This window comes from Strix aluco, chromosome 14, assembly GCF_031877795.1.
Source record: "Strix aluco isolate bStrAlu1 chromosome 14, bStrAlu1.hap1, whole genome shotgun sequence".
NCBI lineage: Eukaryota > Metazoa > Chordata > Aves > Strigiformes > Strigidae > Strix > Strix aluco.
The window spans coordinates 20,773,507-20,795,095 of NC_133944.1; the positions used below are offsets into that span (position 1 = coordinate 20,773,507).

The following is a 21,589-nucleotide window of genomic DNA, read 5'->3' on the forward strand; positions in this document are numbered from 1 at the left end:
TTTCCTTAAACTTAGAAATACCTTTATGCCTTTCAGAGGTGAGAAAACTGTAAATTCAGATTAAAGTACTCTCCTGAAAAAAAAAATCGCTTCATTTTACAGTTTTTCTTTTCCAGTAAGTTGATTTATGTGACTTTCCTGGGAATTTAATTCTGCCTGCCCTCTGTGTGGAAGGACAATTTTGAGGTGAACAAGCACTGATTTAAGGTTTACAGGAAAAGTGTACCATATATAAAGAATTGTTTAGCCCTCATGGGATAGAAATGCTGTTATCCTTTTGATCCTGATGCTTGAAGACATATATTCATTGCCAGTCAGGATCCAAAGAAACCAAACTTTGATCTTGGCTAGGATACTGCATAAATAGGAGCATCGTGGGGAAAGCTTCTCATCCAGTTGTGCCATGCACAGGGGTGGAGATGAATGGTGTGGATGCTCTTGCTCTGGACACGGTCTTTTCACCTCCTTCAGCAAAAGAGTGTCACCACTGGGTTAGCCTCCAGGTGATGACACTGCTGGGATGCTTCAAGCAATAGGTACTTGTTGAAGTACAGATGCTTTAGTTTTTTGTAATTGGAAACAGATAGCGAATCTGGGACCCATCCTCTAAGCTGTGAATTGGTATTCTGCACCCTTCCTGCTGCAAAGAGGTCATGTTTTGGGGAAGGAATGCAGAAAAACAGTATAGGCAGCTGGGCACTCTCTATAGCCACCTGACAATGATACCCTTTTCACCCAGTGTTGCTGTAGATTTTGTTCTCCTGCTGTGTTCTTTTCGTAATTGCCAATTAAATAAGTATCTTGGACTCAATTTATCACTGGTCTAAATTTGTCTGTGTCAGCCAAGGGAAACTGGGGTAGCATTGCATTTGGCAATGCAGGTGTGTTTTAGGAGCAGCAGACCAATTTAGTTTGGGGAAAAAATATTGACGTGTATGTGGTAAGTTAGCTAATTTTGTCCTCTAGCATCATTTCCTGAAAGAGAAGCAACAGCGTTTATAATTGATTTGATTAAATAATAAATGATACATTCTCCTACTGCAAAGTAGGCAGCATTTCCAGTCTGTGGATCTTCTGTGGATATGAATGGAGAGAGTCTAAATAGTACATGACCTGGAGTAGTTATTCCCCACTAAGCACTGCTGCACACCAGAGCACAGTGTCAGCAGCTTGAAAAAGAAACTTGAAGTAATTAAAGTTTGTTCAAAGTTTCTTTTGTCTCTCTCCCATTGCTTTATTGCTGAACTTCAAAGGGGCTTTCTCCAGACCTCCTCACTTCCAGCTGTGGCTTTACAGATGTGCTGTCCACAGCACAGCGAAAGGCTCCAGATTTAAAAGTTAAGTGTAAGCCTTTGTCACCTTATCAGCAAAAGTTCCAAAGGAGTCCTCCTTAATGTTTTTTCTTTCTTAGTCATTTCAGTAGGCTATAGTAAGACTAGTATTAAATTAATGCTGGGACCAGTATATAAAATAATATGCAAAGTATGTGGCCAGATTTTCAAATCCAGATGTTGTTTATTGATCTCTGAGTTGAGACCAGACACACTTTCCCCCAAGCACTGGCTATCTACAGGGCCTCTTCCTATAGCCAGAGATGAGGCTGCTAAAGTTCTTGTGCACTTTCATCCAGAGCTGGTATCAAAATAAATCTTTGAGTTTGAGCTTGGAGCTGGCTGCTGAAATTACTGCAAGCTCCTCTCCAGGTGCCCAGGAGAACATTATTAAACCTCTGTCTTGTGACTCCTTCGCGTGCTGGTAGGTTTGCCAAAAGGCATCCAGCAAGCTGCAGCCCGTATGGTCAGGCAGATGGATTCTGTGCGTCATCAGGTCCCTCTAGAAGTAAAGGCACAATATTAAGGTGACACAGCCCTTGTATGTTTAAACAGTTGACAACTGAAGCAAGATGTGTCTTGTTATGCTTGGTAGCTGCTATCTTGTGTTTCTGTGCAGAGCAGGGAAATGCACTGTTGGAGAAGATGCAGCTGGATGGAGATGGCAAAAGATACGTCTGGGTCTGTTGTTAATTCCAGCCCTGGGTCTTCTCCTATCTGTTAGGTGTCCCTTAATGAGCATCCTGCATCATTTGAACGTAGGGTAGACAAAACGCTCCATGATTTCTTAAATGTAATTCAGTTTGCAGCCTTTTCCTCTTTAGGCTTGAGTCATGCTTTGGGTTAATGGCCCAATTAGTTGCGAAGGGCCAGTGCATCCATAGACAGGAGCAATGAACCTTCACCTGGCTCCAGGGCTGACAGAGCTGCCAGGTCCCACCCTGTGGACAGTGAGCTCTGCATTGGTTGAGGGCCAGTTCTGCAGAAGCACTTTGAGGTAATTTTGGACTGAATCTTTAAATCTGAACATAACTCTTGATTGTCAGTTGTCGTGCCCCTTGCTTTGCCCATTCCCTAATGGTGGCTGTGTTGCTGTTTGCAGATGATGGGAAGCTGTCCCTGGAGGAGTTCCAGGCCTTTTTTTCTGATGGGACACTCAACGAAGAAGAACTTGAGAAGCTCTTTCATACCATTGACTCGGACAACACCAAGTAAGTTCCCCATGCTAACACCCCACTGTTTCCTGGAGCTGCTGGATCACAGAGTTAGTGTGCAGGGGCAGTGCTGCTCCAGAGAGCTAAGCACCACAGAAGCTTCAGGGGTGCAACTCACTTTGCGAAGTTTTGCAAAATCTCCATTTCTGCTTGGTTTGTGTCCTGTCATGACGGCCACTATGACTTCTTTTGTCTTGGTGGTTTTTTCAGGCCATTTTCTTTAGTGCAACCTGATCCTTATGGCATCTGAAATGATGCTGAGTTTTACCCATGAGGGCGTTTAAATAGCTCTTTAGCTTTTCCACTTTATCTAAAAGCTTTGCTGTGCTATAAAAGGTAACAGTGTGAATCTCTGTAAACATTATCCTATCTAGCTGTTTTACACACAACAAACTGGAATGATCTGTGGTCTTGTCTCTTTGTGATCTCTCTGTATCCCCTGCACTTAGTCCGTGCCTGCTTTGCTTCCCGTCCAAAATATTCCCTGGTGCAGTGATCACTCTAGCACTTAATAGAAACAAGCCCCCTTCTCTTCAAGTTGGAATTCAGCTGCACTGAAGCCAGCACAAGCCCTGCAGCTGCTGTTGTAGGTGCTTTGCCTCTGCTCTGTTCCCAACAGCCTGCTGTGGCTGTACTTCTGTCTGCACAAAGCCTGGGCAAGGCAGCAAGGGGCTGGATCCACGAGCAGCACTGCAATGTCTGCATCGCAGCTGCAATAGCAGCAGGGAGAGAAGATAGCAGAGGAGAGATCTAGGCATGCTTTAGTTTAACATTACATCAAAGTTGAAACTAAATATGGCACCTGACTGGTCTTGCTGAGAATCAAGTTTTTGCAGGCTGCGCCAAGCTATCAAATTAAGGTGACAAACTCATTAGCTGCTCATGTTTCCTTCCCCTCTGCCTGCCTTTGCAGTGTCTCCCTCAGCATCCCCTCTGACTGCCTTTGCCTTTGGCAGGGTCTGAGGTGTTTGTGAGTCCCCTGACAAGTGTCTGGCACCAGCAGCATTCAGGATCAGCACCAAGCTGTGGGGTCTGTGAGGCCCTGGTAGGAGCCGTCCCTGCCAGCAGGTAGTGATGGTGCTGGGCACCAACACAAAGGACACAGCCCACTGGTGGGTTTTCTCCTTCCAAGAGGAACTCATCTTCAAAAGCCTGAGTAGTTCAAGCTGGCTGGAAATACAAACGAAAGCCAGCTTTGAGTCATATTCCAGTGTGACTCTTATTCCTCTAGAGAGAAAAAAAATCTGTCCAAAAAGCAGATGAAAACAGAATCCGATTTCAAATGACAAGTCTTGTAGTAAGTGCTTAAAAATATAATAGTCTGGTTAATTCTAAAGCTTTCTGGCAACAGGTAGATTGTGTCTTGCCTGTGTGAGTGGTGCATGCTTTGCCACCCATCCAAAATATCCCCTGGAAAGCAGTGATTGTTCTAGAGTGCACTGGCACCAAAGCAGAGGATGTAAAGCTCATCAGCCTGGTGCAGGGGCTGCTGCTGAAGACATTTCTGAAAGCAAAATAAATGTGAGGTTTCTCAAAATCCCGTCTTTCCAATGTGTCTACTTCCTGAAGTTTATTCCAAGACCAGAAATGCCAAAGACCAACTTGGTGTATACTATTTGCTGAGTAATTAATCAAAGGAACTTAAGTGGTCTTGTTACTAAAATTAGCTGGGAATGATCCATCCTTTCTAATGGTTCCTCTTCAATAGACATTAGATGCTGCCTTATGTTTTGTGGGTCTATTTACCAAGCTCCAGGCGATGTTCCCAGGTGGGCTCTCCTCTCTGTAGACACTGGGACTTGGGTACTCACCTGCATCTGTTCTGAAATAATTTATAGCGTTGTCTGAGCTTATCAACTTTCATCCGGCCTTTGAAAGGATGCAGGCAGCTGATGTGTATGGGGGTTAGTGTGTGGATGTTTCTTCTGGCCTTCTTGAAATAGGAAATTGGATTGCAGTCCATTTTTGCTGGGGGATTTTAGAAAATCTGCAGCTTGTTCCGAGCCTTAATAAGGGATGTCTTCTAAACCAGACAGAGTACCATTTCTAAATGTCATGCAACAGTGCTGCCAGCAAGCAGGGTCTCGCTGAGCAGCTCCTGAGTGTGGCAAGACTTCCTACAATTCAGTTGTATTTTTCTTTGGCCAAGCTGGCTTGATCCAGTCATCAATACCCACTAGGGACTGATACTCGCACAGAGCAGCGTAGCATCTGCTGTTCTTGGCTGGAAGGAAAAGCAATGAGTTGGTCACTCTTCAAGTTCAATCCTTGCATGAAATTGGCACTTGCTTATTGTTTTGGAAAGCATAGACACCTGCAGCAAATTTAGCAAGTTGGGGGAAGAAAATATTCCTCATTTTTTTTTATCTGCAAGAGCTCTCCGTGTCCAGAAAACCTATTTCAGAGCTGGGCTTCCTTCTGCAAAAGTGCTTTTCACTATGAAACAAGTAGTTTGCTTGACGGCAGTCTTGCATCTAGTACAGTTCTTCAAGTTGTGTGTGTGCTTTTCACCTTGCCCCACCTTTTGCTCTCCTCACAGTAAATCGGTGGGTCTGTGGGAGGTTGGGGAGGAAGGATACTGCCTCCAGCCTCTGGCATGCCCAAGCACTAGGGTTGCAATTTGAGTGCTGCTGCCGAGCAAGAGGAGTGGAGCTTTCATTTTTCCATTTTACAGGGGAACGTAGGAACAACATTAACTTGTATCTTTCCAAAAGGCTGTTTGAATGACAATTATTTGCTATTTGATAGAAGTGTATGTATTTTTAAGCCTATATTTTGATAGTCAGTTTTATCTCTCTGTTTTTCTCATATTGCCCATCATGTTTGTTTAGTGTGCAAAACCAAGTTTGCTATTGAAATTACATTATAGCTAGAGTAGAAAATGAAGAAAATTATGTTCCTGCTGATTATTAGTAATTGCTGTTACCAGCCAAATTACAAAATGTTGATTCAATTTCCTGGAGTATTTTTAGGAGCAGGGAACTGCCTTACTGGAGTAGATAAAATGAATGTACTGGCTTCTTGACTTGCTTTCATCGGGAAGACTGTGGAAAGGAGAAAAGTTGGGCAGAGGAGTGGGAAAGTGAGGTAGGTTACAGATGCAGGAGTAGCTGTGCTGCTGTGGGGAGTCAGTCATGACGTGCTGAGGTTGGAGGAGTGCGTACTTCAGTCTTGGGCATCACAGTCCCCCAGTGAAACACCTCCTTGCCAGCAAGGTGCTGTTAGGAGGATGCTGAACTGAAATGAGATACCCCAAAATAGCCCAGGGGCATTAATGAGGCTCCTTCTTTCTTCTTGACTGCCTGGGAAGTATCTTTAGCAGGTTAATGATGTGGCAGGATGGGCATGGGCTCCAAACACCTGCCCTGGGGTTTTATTACCAGGTATCTGCATAAAAGAACCTGCCATCCGTGGCAGGGTGCAAGCACTGTGCTGTGAGTCCCATCGTCACTGGTTATTTCATCTGACAGCAGGAACGTGCGAAATGTGTCATGTATTTCACTTGTTTTTTGGCAAAATTATATTCATAAACCTGCTGTTGCTTAAAAACGATGATCAAGTGGTGTTTTTCTCACCATTGCTCACACTGGCTGCCCTCCTTCCCTCCTCCCAGCTGAAGCAGAAGGCAAAAGCAAGGCGTTGCTAGGTGGTTTTTACTATTGGTTTTAGCTGCTATTTCAGGAGGTTTCAGCAGTGCTTTATGGGGAGCTGCCTGAAGATTAATGGGGAGGTAATGGTATGTTACTATTAATATCAAGGCTACTGGAATCACACAAATTATGTGTATGATATGTAGACACATGTATTTAAATATATTTATATATTTGGTTTAGTGGCAGAACAGGGCTTTAGAAAACATTAGATTGATGTTCATCTGGGAAATGCTGTTATATTTGCAGAGTTATCTACACCTTTTCTTACTTTTTCTAATGATATGTAATAATTTTGAAAGGAAAAAGTCATTGCAGATGAAAGTCGAGCAAGTTTTAGGGTCACCAACGACCAGATGAAACCCTTTAAAAATGGTACTGCGATACTGGATGAAACTTGCTTTGTCTGATCCACAGTTCCCATCTTCTTTCAGCTCCCTGGCCCAGCACTTCTACCCTCTCTGCATCCCCTTGGAAGGAAGGAGCACCTCTCAGTCCTTGTGAAAGCAGGGAGAGGTCAGGCATGGCTGTTGACAAAACAAATTTAGTCCTGGCAGGGGATTTTAAAAATTCCTTTTCTATCCTGTACATTTTTCATAGCTGCAGACGGCAATCCTTTGGGGAGAGATCTGCTCACTGGAGCAAGACTTCTCCGATGAGCTGTACAGGTCCATTCACAAGGAGCCAAGAACATGGCATTAGCATTCTGCTGCTCTGTCATTTGTTATCTCTTCGCTAGGCTTATAGCTATTCTTTTAATTGCTTTATTTCCCCCCTACTTGCCTCTAAATGAGCTCTTCTCTCCAGTGGCAAACGCTAGAAAAGGTTGGAGCGTGCATGTAGGATAATTAACAGAAGCGGTATCTGTTCTCAGAAGCCCTTCACCGCTTTCCCAGACTGTCATTTTTCTGGAGGTTTGTGAAAAATGGGGAACTGAAGGCACTCGGGTTCTCCAGCCTGTATGGCACCCATGCCACCCGCACAGCGTGCCCCCTCCTGCCCTTCGTGGCAGTTACCTAGGGCAGTAGTCCAGAGGGGCAGTGAGAGCGGATGGATGGGAAAATTTGCTGCATGCACCTTTGGATGCTGAATAACGTTCTCAGAAACATGAAGCCACCTTCCTACCCCAACCCCTCAGCTGCTCAGATACCACAGGGAGCTGTATTATAAAGCAGAGTAATCTGGGGTCGCTTTGGGGTGCAGGGATGTAGCAGGGTATGGTCAGGGCTGCTACCAACCCGAGTGCTGTGTTCCACCCCAGAGCGAGGGGAGGCATGGCTGTTCAGGGCCACTCTGGAAGCAGGTAACGGAGCTGATGAGCTGCTCTTGCCCGTGCTAATTAGTCCCACTGCAAAGCTGAACATATCAACCCGGAGAGCAGTGCTGGCACAGCTGTGCTGCTTCCAGCGGTGGATCCAGCTCCAGCGTTTGGAGAGACCTGCAACACCAGTGCGGGCAGGGTGGGAGCTTTGGGCTGCCTCTGCTTCTGCAGGGAGATGGGGTGTACCTGGCCCTGCGCACGGTGTCGAAATGGCTGCAATCCTGAGCAGAGCTGTTGCAGGGGGCAACCTGCTGCTTGGCAAAGCGAAGCTGGCTGAGATGGGTCCAGCCCTGGGCTGGCACAGTGGGACAGTGGCTGCTCAGGGCCCAGCTGCCAGTGCCACTTACTTAAGCTTGATGAAAGCAGAGCAAATGAGGAGGGACAAGTCTATATTTCGCTGGCTGTTAATTGTGCAGGAAAAGCTGTTAAGATCATGTTAGCCCTAATGAGGGATATGAGCAGGAGCGAGCTGTCTCCTGCCATTGTGACTTGCTGGTGTGTGTTTCCAGCCAGAGGCAGCTGTGCAGAGCATCAGTGCCGGTGCCAGGGCCTCTACGGAGAGGGATGGAGTGTGGCAGTATGTGCTCCTCCTGCCTGGCCTCCCCAGTCCCCTTCCTCGTCTAACTCAGCTGGGAAAAATCCCCCCAGCTCTTGTCTGATTTCTACCCTCTGCAGACATCATCAGGGCATTTGCAGAGCCAGAAGCTCTCAAAATTGGGCTGGTAGCTTGCATGGATGAATTTTGTTTCTCTGTTACTTTGATTGCATCAATACCCAGAGAATAAAATTGGTTTACGTTAGACCCTGTGCAAATACTCAGTGTCTGTGACTATGGAGCTTGGTGAGCAGCATCCAAAGAGTGGGAGGAGATGCTGGCAAGGTGCTGCTGGTGTAGTTTGGGGTCTGCACTGATGCCGTTCCCCACAAGATCATCCAAAGGAAGATGTCATGGTACCCTGACACTGAAAGCTCCTGGTTTGATGTTGTATAAGAGCACTGGGGCATTCTGGAGGGGACAGAGACAAAGGCAAAGCAGCTCAAAATCTGTTGCTGAGTGAACATCAAGCAGCAGACAACTTGCAAGGAAGCTTGATGTGTGCAAGCTAAAGCAACGTCTTGTGCTCCAGCTGATAACCTGGGCAGAAATGGAGCTTCACATCATCACAAGTGAACAAGAGGTTCTCAGCACCCTCCTTCTAGCACACAACCCTGCTCCAGACCCAAACACCTTCAGTCCTTTCTATCAGGCAGCAGCCTGTTGTCCTTCTGTTCCAGTAATTATTTTCTTCTGGTGGAAAAGGTCTGTTGTTACCACTTTGTTTGGACACCACAGCCCCCCCTCCGCCCTACCCTCTGAGATGTTTTATCTTTACAACCTGCATTGGGTCTGGTGTCCTGTGGTGTGAGGAGACTCCATCTGATGGAGTCCACTGTGGGCTTTAGTTCATGCTGCCAATGCTTCTCTCCAGGCTTCTACAGTCCAGTCCTCTCAAAGTTGTGCAAAAAGTACTTCCACTTCTTGGGTAAGGAACAATGATGGTTATGATTGAGTGTTTTTTCCTGTTTTTTCTCCCCCTCCCTAATCTCAGCTATTGCAAACCTGATGCAGTGGAGTGCCGGATTTGTCTGGGAGACGAAGCCCACACTACGGAGATGGATGTGCCCATTGAAACCAACTTAATTTTTGAATATTGAATGTTCTCAATTAGCTCTCTGGGAAACAAACTACGGATGGTATAATCAGCTGAGATTTTGATTAACTGATTCAAGAGACAGTTCTCATCTCTTCTGAAAGGGACAGAATGATTGCACAGAAATTATATGTCTGGCTCTAATTTCTGGCTCTCGAGAACATGGGCATTTGGTGGATTTTGTTCTTTCTGTTTATGTGGAAGATGTTTTTTGAGTCCTAGCTTATTCTTCTCTGTGCCGACGTGTCGCTTATGCTATACTCTGCTCTACTTTTCATTTAAGTGAAGAAATACTTGGTGCCAAAGCTGGTGCTCAGCAGCTGTGTGCTGATAGAGCTGCAAAGCATCTGAGGCTCACCAAAGAAAAGGGGTTTAAAAAAAAAATTACTCACTGGGAAGGTCATCAGGAGAAGCTGGAAAAACTGCACAGAAACTGGTTTGAAAAAACATTTGAGGACATTTTTCTATTTCTAATTGTATTTCCCAGGTATTTTCCCAGGCAGCCTCTTGACGGAGTCTCTGGAGGGAGCCTGTTTAATGTGAGCAGCAAGGCAGAGTGGAGCTGGGAACAGTGGGCTGGTGTTTACTGTGGAGGGCAAGGATCGGGGAGGGTTTATCTGTGCAAACAGAGTGGAGAAGTATCACACCGGAGGGTTTTCTAGCTGCGACTAGGGCTTGGCTTCTTATTTTTTAGAGTGTGCAGTGCTGTTCTGAATTAGAGATTTTCTTTTCTAGAGAATGGAAAGATACCAAGATCTTGCATTAAAACCATTAAAGTGACTAAGATACTTAATTCCAATCAGGTGGTTGTGTTCAAGTCATGCGAGCATTCAAAGAGATCATAGCATTTTGGTTTAAGCTCCAGTCTTACAAATTTATCCATGTGTTTATTCTGATTAAGTGTGCATAGGGCACCGTGATCAAGCAGCAGATGTGTCCAGCTGCTGCTTGGTAGGCAGAGCAAGCCATCTGCCTTGGCACTGAATTTGGGGAGGGGTGCTTTAGATCATTTTTCAGTGGGAGGAGAAGAGAGTACATGAGAAATATATTGGATATTTTGGAATAATATCCAGAATATATTGGAAAAATACAGGCAAGAGAGTACAGGGATTTCTTGTTTACTCTTCTTTTCTAGTTCCCTGCCAGTTGTGTGTCACATATCCAAACCTGCATGTTTGTTGCTCTAATTTCTTCCTCTCCTACATATAACTTTGGTGATAACCAAGATACCTGCAAAATATAAAAGGAGGAGGAAGCTGATTTAATTTTAACTCATGCTCTCAATGTCTTATCATTTGCTTTCGGCAATTAGCAAATCATTCAGCTGAGCTCTGAACGATTAATATTTCCACGTCTCTTCTGCAGTTCAATATTCCAGATATTACAAATAGAAATCAGATTAGTCCAGGCTTCCTTATCAAGTAGACATAGGCAGAATGTTAAATGTTCATTCATTAAAAAAGGCCATTTCTGACTGTTTCATATTGTTGGCACAAAAAAACCTGAGAGACTCTCTCTTCCCCAAAAAAAGGAAGGAGTATTTATTTGTTTTAACGGTTTTCTTTGAAAATTAAGCTAAAAGAAATAATGAGGGGTTAAAAACATGCATAAATTACTTCCTTTGATGGAAACAAGAGGGCCAAGAAGTGGAGGGAATTTTGTCTCTGTGAAAAACAGCTGAAGTATATCTTTGCTGCAAGCCATGGAGAGTTATCAGTGCCATTAATCTGCCTCTGTGAAGGTGAAAAATCACAGCATCCCTTGGCTTTCTTCCCAGGGAGGACCAGGACACCAGTACCCCAGGACAGTGGAACAAAGGGTGTTCAGTCAAACAGACACAAATAGCTCTTCTCTGGGTAACTGAGGCTTGCAGGGTCCATCCAGCACAGTACCACTGCAAAATCCAGTGATTTCCAGTCCCTGTTTTCCACCTTTGTAACTAGTCTATCACCGCATTCACACACCTATCTTGTCTTGTCCCTGTCATGGTGGGTACTTGAAGAGAAGCATTGGCTTTGCCAGGACCCCCAGGTTCCCTGCAGTGATATTTGGTGGGGAGATGGCCCAGTCACTGCCTAGCATTGTGACTCAGAGAAGAAGAGATCCTGCATAAATGCGAGCGAGCAGTACCAGATAGCTGCTCAAATTGCCACTGCTCTTTCTTTGGCATGTGGCACCATCGGTCTGCTCCCTGTATGCAGGGTGTGCATCAAGCACTCCAGGGCATGAAAGCTATGTTGTGGTTTTGTAAATGAGCATCATAGGTTGAACCATTCTTTTTCTTCCTGTTCCTTTTTTTTTTTTTTTTTATATTTTTCTGCAAACAGGAGTTCCCTATTATACAAAACCAAAATAGTTACAGTAACTATTCCAGTAATAGAGTTGACATCACAGAATGGTCCAAATGCATCACAAACAGCTGGTATTTAAAAGTCTACCATGAGGCTGATGAATTTGAACAACCCTGACAGCAAAATTGATGTGTTGTTAACTCAGACGCAATTGTTGTGTTTACTGTTTGTGAAATGCATATGCAAGATGAAGAGCTCACTTTAAAGCGGACCTGTGATGCAGGGCGCAGGCTGAAGATACTGGCTCTGCAGGGGACCAGGGTGCCAAAATTAAATAATCAATTATCTCAATGCAACATGATGGAAATATCTCAAAAATTCATGCTATGTTTCCAAAGAGGAGCTGGTGGGAATACCCTGAGAGCCTGTGCCACCTCTGTGGTGACCACGGCATGTACAGCCCATCCTTCCAAGGATTATAGTCCCAGTTTTGCCTGGCACTGTCTGGGGATAAATTAATTGAGAGTTGATATCACCCAGTGTATATACGCACCAGGCCCGAGTGTGTATATTATAATCGCCAACTTAATAATTTTGGAAGTGCCATCCCTCCTAGCAGCTAAGTTACTTGTAGGCTGTAATTAAACCTGCCTTCTCTTCTCTTTGATGTACTTGTGGGCAGAGTGATATTTTCAAGATCAAGTCATCCACACACCCCCCCCCCCAAAACAAAGTTGAGAGTTTAGATGTGATTTATTAAGGATTTGTCACACACAGAGACTTGAAAATGTTTAGTATTGTGCTAAATGACTGTTTTATTTAAGGTGATGACTGTTCTTAGAAACCAACTGTTGGATTAATCTTAGTAAATCACTATGCCACACTGATACATTTTTTAGGATAGCAATTGCGCTGTAAACAGGCATTTTATTGTGTTGTCTTGTTCAGAGTTTTTATGAGCTTTTCAAGAGATTTTCAAGCGCATGCTTAGAGGTTCTGTTCACCTCTGCAAAGCAGAGAGAGAAGATGTTGATTATTTTTAATAGACGGTGAAATGGTCTTACAAGGTATGAAGAGGAGCATGTCTTAAACACCCAAAATTTTCTCCTTTGGGCAGAAACAACCCCACCAATTTTTGCTCTTAACATGCAGATCCTGGGTGGCCTGTTAGGATAGGATTTAGAGCTGCCAGTCGGAGAGGGACCTGGGGGAGTTGATTGACAGCTGGCTGAACAGGAGCCAGCAGTGTGCCCAGGTGGCCAAGAAGGCCAATGGCATCCTGGCTTGTATCAGAAATAGCGTGGCCAGCAGGGACAGGGAAGGGATCTTACCCCTGTACTCAGCACTGGTGAGACCGCACCTCGATGAGTGGGTTCAGTTTTGGGCCCCTCACTACAAAAAGGCCACTGAATGACTCGAGCGTGTCCAGAGAAGGGCAACGGAGCTGGTGCAGGGTCTGGAGCACAGGTCTGATGGGGAGCGGCTGAGGGAACTGGGGGGGTTTAGTCTGGAGAAGAGGAGGCTGAGGGGAGACCTCATCGCCCTCTACAGCTACCTGAAAGGAGGGTGCAGAGAGCTGGGGATGAGCCTCTTTAACCAAGTAATAAGCGATAGGACAAGAGGTAATGGCCTCAAGTTGCGCCAGGGAAGGTTTAGACTAGATATTAGGAAGCATTTCTTTCCAGAACGGGTTGTTGGGCATTGGAATGGGCTGCCCAGGGAGGTGGTGGAGTCCCCATCCCTGGAGGTGTTTAAGAGTAGGGTCGACTTAGCGCTGAGGGATCTGGTGTAGTTGGAAACTGCCAATGCTAGGTTAACGGTTGGACTAGATGATCTTCAAGGTCCTTTCCAACCTAGATGATTCTGTGATTCTGTGATACAGCGGGGGGAAAAAAACAATCCCCTTGTCCACAATTGTGTTGCAGAAGGCTGTGGTGTCACCGACCCTGCAGTGCCTCAATGGGGCTGCCGTGGGCAGTGAGGTGCTTTGCGGAGGACAGGCAGGGAGAGTGGTGGTGGGACATCTCTGCCTTGGGCTTCTCCTGCACTCCATGGAGTTTGGGAATTTGGATTCATGATCAGCACATCGTGGAAAATTGCACCTTTATGCTGCATTTTTTATGTTAATTTATAGAAGTGATAGGGCAGGAAGGGCAGAGCCCCACCAATGCAGTACGCAGACCCTGGCTCCGGAGCTGAGCGACAGCGCAAGATGGTCTAGCACCAGCTGACAGCCTGAAATGCCATATTGCAGTTGCTGATGAATGAACAAACAAATGTCTGGTACTCCACAGGTGCCAGTTTATTGCCCCTGCCTTTTTTCAAAGTGACATTTATTTCTCTTTTAACTAGCGAGAGCTTAGAGCACATATTTTCCAACAGCATCCAGAACATTTGTTTCATTTTTATCCACATTCAGTCACTTTTCTTGGTGCCCTTGATGATTAGATCTGAGTGTTTTGTTCTGTCAAATGCTTCACTGCATAGAAAATGTTGTTTTGTTTGTCTTGAAGCTACTGATGAAAGCATCTGGTCTGCATCAGGGATGGTTTGCAGCTTGGGACTTTCTGAGGATGTGGGAGAGGCAAGTGGGGTCTTCACCGAGCTATTTCTGACCCATACCTGCAGCTGTAGATGGGAAATCAGGTTGCACAGAGGCTTGCACAGGGCAGGCTGGTGTTAGGTAGGACCTGGTGCTTCATAAATGTCTGTGACTGCAGAATAAATCAGTATGCCAAGGAAGTGAGGAGCTGAACTGGCCTTGAAATATAGCAGCAGGTGGGAGTCTTAAAAAATGAAAAACTAAGCAAATAACACGTTATGTTGTAATGATCTCGATCTTTATGGTAGACATTGATTCCCTGAAAGGAAATGGAAACTCTGAGAGTTGTGAGGGGTGTTTAATCCTTCCCACCCTGACAAAGTGCCCATGCTGGATTTATCAGTTACACAAGCAAAAGCAGGAATATTGCTGTTTGCAGGCGTTATCGCCAAACCAAGCCCCAGCCTGTGTATGTGGGCCTTGGGCTCATCATACCTTACACCTCGTGCGCAGCCCTCGCCCATGGCTCTGGGGAGGGGAGCGGGGTACATGGTCCATAGGGGCTCTGTGGGGTCACTTGTGAGAGCCTCCGAGAAAGCATGAGCTATCATTGCAGAAGTTTTCCTTTTCTAAACCCAGGAAAATCCATACCAAAAGCCTTTCCTTGAGTACCTTGACTGTTGAAACTATGGTGGAGGTAAGGGGCTGGATCCTGCAGGAGAAGACCAGCAGCTGAGACAGAGTCACAGGGGGCAGAGATCCCTTCGGCTGCTGCAGCCATACCTCAGCTTTGATGGTTTTGGACCTCAGAGATTCTCTTTAGCGAGTTTAATAGCCTCTTCACATCATTTTTATGAGGTTTATTATTGCTACAAGAAAAATGCAATTGTATTGCAGGTCATTGGCTAGAGAAGAGACATTTTCCTGTCACATCCCTAATTACTGCTCATGTCGAGTGCTATGGCAACCGCTTTCTGCACCACGCTTCCAGGCAGGACATCTGCACTTGGGTATCGCAGGCTTTTTGGAGCAGGTCCAGGCTTTTTTGGACCTGTTGCTCCCCAAAGTGTGCCACCCACCTGTGGGATTCAGCGTCATGATGAATCAATTAGGAGTTAGTATTCAGTGCTAACCATCCTTTCATTTTTTTCCCTTTTCCTTTGCAATCAGAGCTGGAATAGCCTTCATAAGGCACACATCTTACTGTGGAGGTATGAAAGCTGCTCCAGGCTGAACTCAGCATCTTCTGGCATGGTGGGAAGGATGCCAGTGAAGAGGTCTGCTTGTAAACCCTACACCCAGGGCTGCAAGGTGGCTGTAAGGCAATGTGGCACTTTGCTGAGGGTGTGACTGTCCCTAGGAGAGCCACCAGCCATGCTCGTGGGTCTGCCCAGGGGCTTCCACATTGAGGAGGAGAAGGGGGTGAAGGTCTTCTGCAGATCTTCCCCATCATGCTAGAAGGTCACCTAAAGGAGACTCTTTTGTGGTGCTGAAATATCCAGATGTGGATATCTGAGATGCTTTTTGTCTGGTTTGGGCAGCAAGAGCCCTACCTGCTGGTGCTCAGCAGGGAACCAGGGCCTCATGGTTTCCCTCTATGTTTCTGCAGGCAGAGCAGGTCCATCCTGGCCTCCCTGTGTGACACTGCAGCAACTTCACAGGAACTTCTTGTGTAGGGAGGGAACAGCATTGAAGCAGGATGAGTGTGTTTTATCCTGAGCCTGCCAGATTTACCATGCTTGTTTGTGTTGAAGGTCAGTTCAGTTTGCCTTGAAAAATCAATGTTTTCCAGATTACTGGCTTGTAATGAGGATTCTGCTGCCCCAGTGCTCTGGAGCAAAGAGCACCGTGCAGAGCACACAGCTTTGGGTGCTAGCATTTTCAATGAACATATGCTTATGGCTTGAAAACTGAATCTGGGCAGTGTGTGTATTAATGAGGATACAGATGACTTAACAAGGTGAGGAGCCACAGAGAAAGCCATATAAAAATGGGTCTGAATACAGTTTTGCTGTGCAGCCCCACTGCTGCTCACCTTCTGTCTTGCTAAGTGGCATTAGCCACGGTGGCCGTGCGGTATGGAAGAGAAGTGAAACCATCCCTATCTTGGTCATCATCTGCCTAAATCCAGAGGAAGACTGTGTGGGAAGGAACCTCATCCTGGGTTTAGGTGAACAAAGCATCCTCAGGGACACTAGCCTTTAGCCTTCAAACCATCTGGTGAATGAAAAGCCTGCCGATAGCAAGGCAAGTAGGAGGAGAGAAGTCGTCTCACAGAGTACCTAGAATCTGTTATAATCCCAAATCACACACCACAGGGGATGGGGCTCTTCATAATACAAAATCTGTATGGGAAAACTTCATACAAAATCCTCTTTTGGCTTCTCTTTGTTTCTGGGCAATTCTTTGTCTCTGTCTTTTCTTCCCTGTGGTACCAGTGCTTCAGAGAAAAACATGGTTCACTGCTGGGCTTTCGGACCCCCTTACTGTGCTCCCCAAGCGCTCGATGCTGGAGCACGTGCCAAGGAAAGAATAAAGTTACTAGTTTTGCTTTGGAGAAGACATCATTTCTCTCCCTTTCAGGAGCCCTCCAGTGGGAACTGTTCCCTGTAGGTGTTTTAATGTAAGTCATCATGCTCCAACGCTGGAAATGTCCCAGTTACATGGCAATCCATATGGACTCTATGCCTGTTTCATACAACATGGATTTGGAGGGGAACCTCTGTCTGGAGTGAATGGTGAACGCTGTATCAGCTCATGCAGATGGGCTCTCCTCCATCCACTCTGGGCATTTAAATAGGTGGTACTCCCTGCCCTGGAAAAAGCAGAGCTGAATGAAAAATACCTGCTGGGTTATTTAAGACTCACTGCTCACTCTACTTATTGGTTGTACTGAATCGTGTGCAGGGCAAGTGTACCTGTGTCAGTACGTGCATTTTTTAATTCTTCCTGCTGAAGCACTCCACAAACTACATTTTAAATTTATTTCATACGGGAAGCAGGGACATTTGGTGGGAGATTAAGAGCATCCTTTAAAGTAAGAGCCAGGTGGGCATCAGAGCCCTGACTACCAGCTTGCTACGGCTAAAGAAATTAAGGCAAAAACTGCCATATGCTATGAATACTTGTCTGCCTATATCATTTGAAGCTGCAGCTGGCTGGAAGCACTTCTGGTTGTGGACAGCCTTGCCATATGGTTTATGCTGTTTCTTTGCATGTGGCACCTCATATTTTGGAAGTCCTTTTTTACGTCATACCGTAAGAGTGTTGGGGTTTTTTTAAAGAAAGTGGGCAGGTGAAGGAGGTACTTGGGAAGGTCTCGGGAAGGACTTGTCAGGGTTCTCCAGAAGGGTACGATGATGGGCTTGGAAAGCTGCTTAGTTGCTTAGAATTAAAGTTATTCAGCTCCTGGCTGGCATCCAGTATTTGGTACTTCTCTTGCTCTGCCTGGAATAATTTCTCTCACTCTGGGGTTTGTGTAAAAATGTTTCTTTGAGTTCAGAAACTAATGATCAAGAGTGACCATCTGTGACACGTTAGTAGGCATCTGGATGTACATTTTCCACTTCTGAGGTGTTGAGATAACACAGCGCCGTTGCTGCTGGGACTAGAAGGCGTATCATCAGATATAATAATACTTTTCAGCTGCACATGTTGTTTTTTAGTCTTTCCTAAATGAAAATGAGTTTTGCAGGTGGCTAATGCTAGAGGATAATTTGTTTCCATGCTTGTTCGAAGCCTTGTAGCAAACCCAGAGCTGTGAATAGAAGATGGAAATAAAAGTAGAACACGATTTCAGAAAAACCTCCATTTTCTGTGCTGGTGAAGCAACTAAGCCGTGTGGCTGCTGATGCAAACCTTTCATCTGCCCAAGTAAAAGGGTTATTATCTTCAGCTGAAGCCAATCAGGTGTTGAGTGGCATTTGAGCAGCACATCCAGGCAGCTATTTGAATGAGAAATATGCTGTGAAGATGAGACTTTGATGTATTTGCAACTTCTGAATTCCCTTTATGTTTTTGATTGTGCTGCCCATTGGGAGAGCCTGGGACACCTTTCCCTTGGGTGAGCTGGAACCCAAGAAGGGAATTTCATGCTCCGCTCCTCCACATTATCTTTTCCATTCTGAGATAACTTTTCTGCTCCTCTCTGTAATTGAAGAGAAGCCTGGAGAAACGCATTAACAACAGCAAGTCAGAGGCCATCAGCCTTGCCTTAGGGAGACAGGGAGATGCTGGGAAGGTGAGGGAGAGATGCTGGATGGTAGACGCACAGCCCTTTTGGTTGGAAGGGACCTCTGCAGGGCTCTAGTCCCTAGGAGTGGGACCAGGACAGCCCTGGCTTTGCCGTGCTGAGTCCTGAAGACCTCCTGGGATGCTCTCTGGGTAACCCCTTCCAGTGCTGCACTGCACTGGGCTTGCTTATTAAGAGCTAAAGCTAATAACCATGGCGGGAAATTTCCAGAAATGCCTGTTTTCCTGCTGGAAAATGCTGATTTGCTTAAACAAAGCGTTGGTTTGAGCTGGATCAATGTAGCTGGAGCTTTCTGACCTGAGACCTGGAGGTTACATGGGGGACCATCACCCACCCAGAGATCTGGCTGCTGGGATGCCCAGTTTCAGCTTGTAATCCCTGGGCTGTTGGACACCCTGCTGCTACATGCTCTCTGGTCTGGTGTTGCCACCCCACCTGAAATAAGTCTCAAAGATGGCAACATGTTTCAAGAAAGGCAGGCAGAGAAAAAAAAAGCTTAAAAGTGCTTTGAACCGATGGAAGAGCAGCAGAAAGTCAGTACAGGGACAACTCTGATAAAAGCCCATTTGCTAGATAATCTGCAATCAGGGACACGGCAAGGCAAAAATGTGACTTCCCAGGGATCCTCATTAGTTCAGGCGCTCATCAAACTGCATTTTAACGTTGGATGGTATTTTTTGGGGAGAAATTTATTTCTCTCTGGAGTATGCAGGAGGCACAGTGATTACTCTGGGCAGCCTCTTCCTCTTGCTGGTCGTGCAGCAGTAATTACTCTCTGGGCAAATTCACTTAATTAAGCCCACTGAGTAGATGCTCTCACAGCATGGTTGTTGCTCTTCAAACTCCCACGTACAAGGGAGGAGTATCACGCTTTGAGAACTTTTCTTTTTCTTTGAAATAGTTGGATGTGAACCAGCAGGAAAAACTATTTCCCTATTGTCAATGTGTTTATCAGGTCAAATTATCCCAGTGTATTTAAATAGTGGTGGGCAGTGAGCAATAAACAGTCTTTTTTGTGGCCAAATTAGTTTATGGCTTGGATTGATTTTTCAGAAGGTGCTCTAGGTTGAAAGCTGAGCTGTTGTGTTTGGTTGTCTTTCTGTCAGAGAAATTAGGTCCCAAGTGGCAAATGGAGGATCTCCAAAGTATATCTTTGCCTTGGGAAATAATCTCAGAGGGTGCACATCCCCAGCAAGATTGGGGATGCAAGGTTGTGCTGCTCCATGTTACAGCTTCTTTGGTTGGAAAACAAAGAGGCCTGAAACCAAAAAGATTTGGATTTTCTTGATTTTTTTTCTACTTTGAAAGAAAGATTTTTGTTTTGGAAAGAAATCAGATGTGGCCTCTACTATGCAGAAAAAACCTGCATAACACAGAAGTCTTTAATGATTTCTTCATTTAAAGTTTCATTTGAACATTATTATATTCTGCTTAGATGGGTTATGGCTTCAATAAGTTATTTAATTAGTCATACTATTAATGTAAGAAAGCATAAAATTAAAAGCTAGCACAACCAAGTGTTCTGGTAGCTGAAAGATTTTTTTTTTCCCTGAGAAAATGAGAACAACTTGTAACGATTTTTCTTTTTAGTTTATTGTGGCTTACAGGAATATTGAATATTTGGCAGCTGAAAAAAATTGGTAACTAATGCTCACCTAAATGTTTTCATGTTGAAGGGCTTCATGATATGTGACCATTCTAAAAATCTCCACTGAAGGGCAGTGCTGGGATGAAGGGTAGGGACAGCAAGGGTATTCGTGGGGAGCCACCACCTCCCATTTCACAAGGCTTGAAACCCAGATCCTGAATATTTGTATCATAAAATATCCTGCTGGCGTAACCTATGGGGTGGTTAGCATCAAACTACCAGAGCAGCTTGTAAATTGTTTTCTATCTGGGTATTGTACATCCCTTGTGTTGCATGTTCAGCTGTGCAGCACCCATGTCGAGCAATAAAGCCCCTGTAACACTGATGGGGATGTGGCTGTGTGTCAGTGAGCTTCCCGATGGACATGCTCCTGTGGGATGGAAACATCCCAAGAAATGCCATGGGTCACGCTCAAGTACTCATTGATTTGTCCTTACAAATTTTCATCTGAACATTATCATATTTTTTATTAAGTCAGCTTATTACTTCAGTAATTTCTTTAATTGGGCTTATTCTTAACACAAGATGTCTTAACATTAAAAGCAGCTTCTCAGCCAAGTTAACATTCAAGCACAATTAAGTTAAATAATATGATGGCAGGGTGTGAGGAAATAAAAGGCCATTTTTGACAGCAGCAGATCAATTATTAGAATGCAAAACCACATGGAATACAATAATAGATGTTTTCTCAGTGATGTGCCCTAGCTGCAAACCCATAACTACTTCATTAGGTGTTTATAAACACTAACTGGCTTCTGAAAAGTATTAAGTACTTTGCAGGTGATGCTGTTGTAAAAACTACTCCTGTACATGTGCCTGAGAGTATCGGTTGACTTTCCATGCTCTGTGCTGGCGAGGGCTTTGATAAAAGACCAACCGTGGTCTTCGGGCAGGCATGGGGCTGTGCCAGTGTTAGAAATGCATCTGGGTTTCTTCCCCTCCTGAATTTTCTCTGCCTGTGAATTGCTGAGGTTCCGTGTTAGCAATCACAGGCTGCCAAAGCTGTGGACTATTTGATCAGGAGTCGGCTCGTTGGGGTAGCGTTTCAGATCTGCATATTCAGTTTGGGCATTAGAACGTCAAGTCAGGGAAATTGAGCTCTCAGGATCCCTGGGGAGTTTTGTAGGATTCAGTGAAGTAATTCCAGGGTTTTAGAAAGATGATAAATCTCTGAGGGAATTAAGATAAAGTACTGTGAAAGCTCATTTTTCAGAGATGCTTGTGCCGCTTGCACCTCCAGCAGAAGCTTGTGCCAGCGCGTTTGCTGCCAGCTGCTGCCACGCTGTGTATCCTGCACCACGAAGGTGTCTGAGATGAGAGATGACTTTTTTATACCGTGACAGATATCAGTTACCCAAAAGGTTGCGTGATTCAGTAACATGTGCTTCTACAGCATGAGAATGGGTTGGGTGGTACCTTTCTGGCAGCCAGCATCTCACAGGATCGAGATGTTTGTGTTTGCCTCCAGCACCCGGCAGGTCCCACAGCTCAGGAGTGGTGGTGAAGGGGTCCCCAGTACCATCACCTGGCGCTCTGCTTTTAGGGAGAACCTGGGCTCGAGTGGCACTGTGAATTTGGGGAATTTCCTCCCCAGAGATCACCAGCACACAGATGTGTTTCTACATGGCTGTCGTGCACCTGGCTAATGC

General features: G+C 45.3%; 1 protein-coding gene across 1 annotated transcript in view; it reads left to right on the plus strand.

Annotated features, from left to right (window-relative positions):
* The window catches only part of NECAB2 (N-terminal EF-hand calcium binding protein 2), an 86,103-nt gene that overhangs the window by 37,803 nt on the left and 26,711 nt on the right, over nucleotides 1-21,589 (plus strand). The window contains exon 3 of the mRNA XM_074839515.1: nucleotides 2,434-2,542. Coding sequence (XP_074695616.1) covers nucleotides 2,434-2,542 — 109 coding nt within the window. The remainder of the gene's footprint in view (nucleotides 1-2,433; nucleotides 2,543-21,589) is intronic.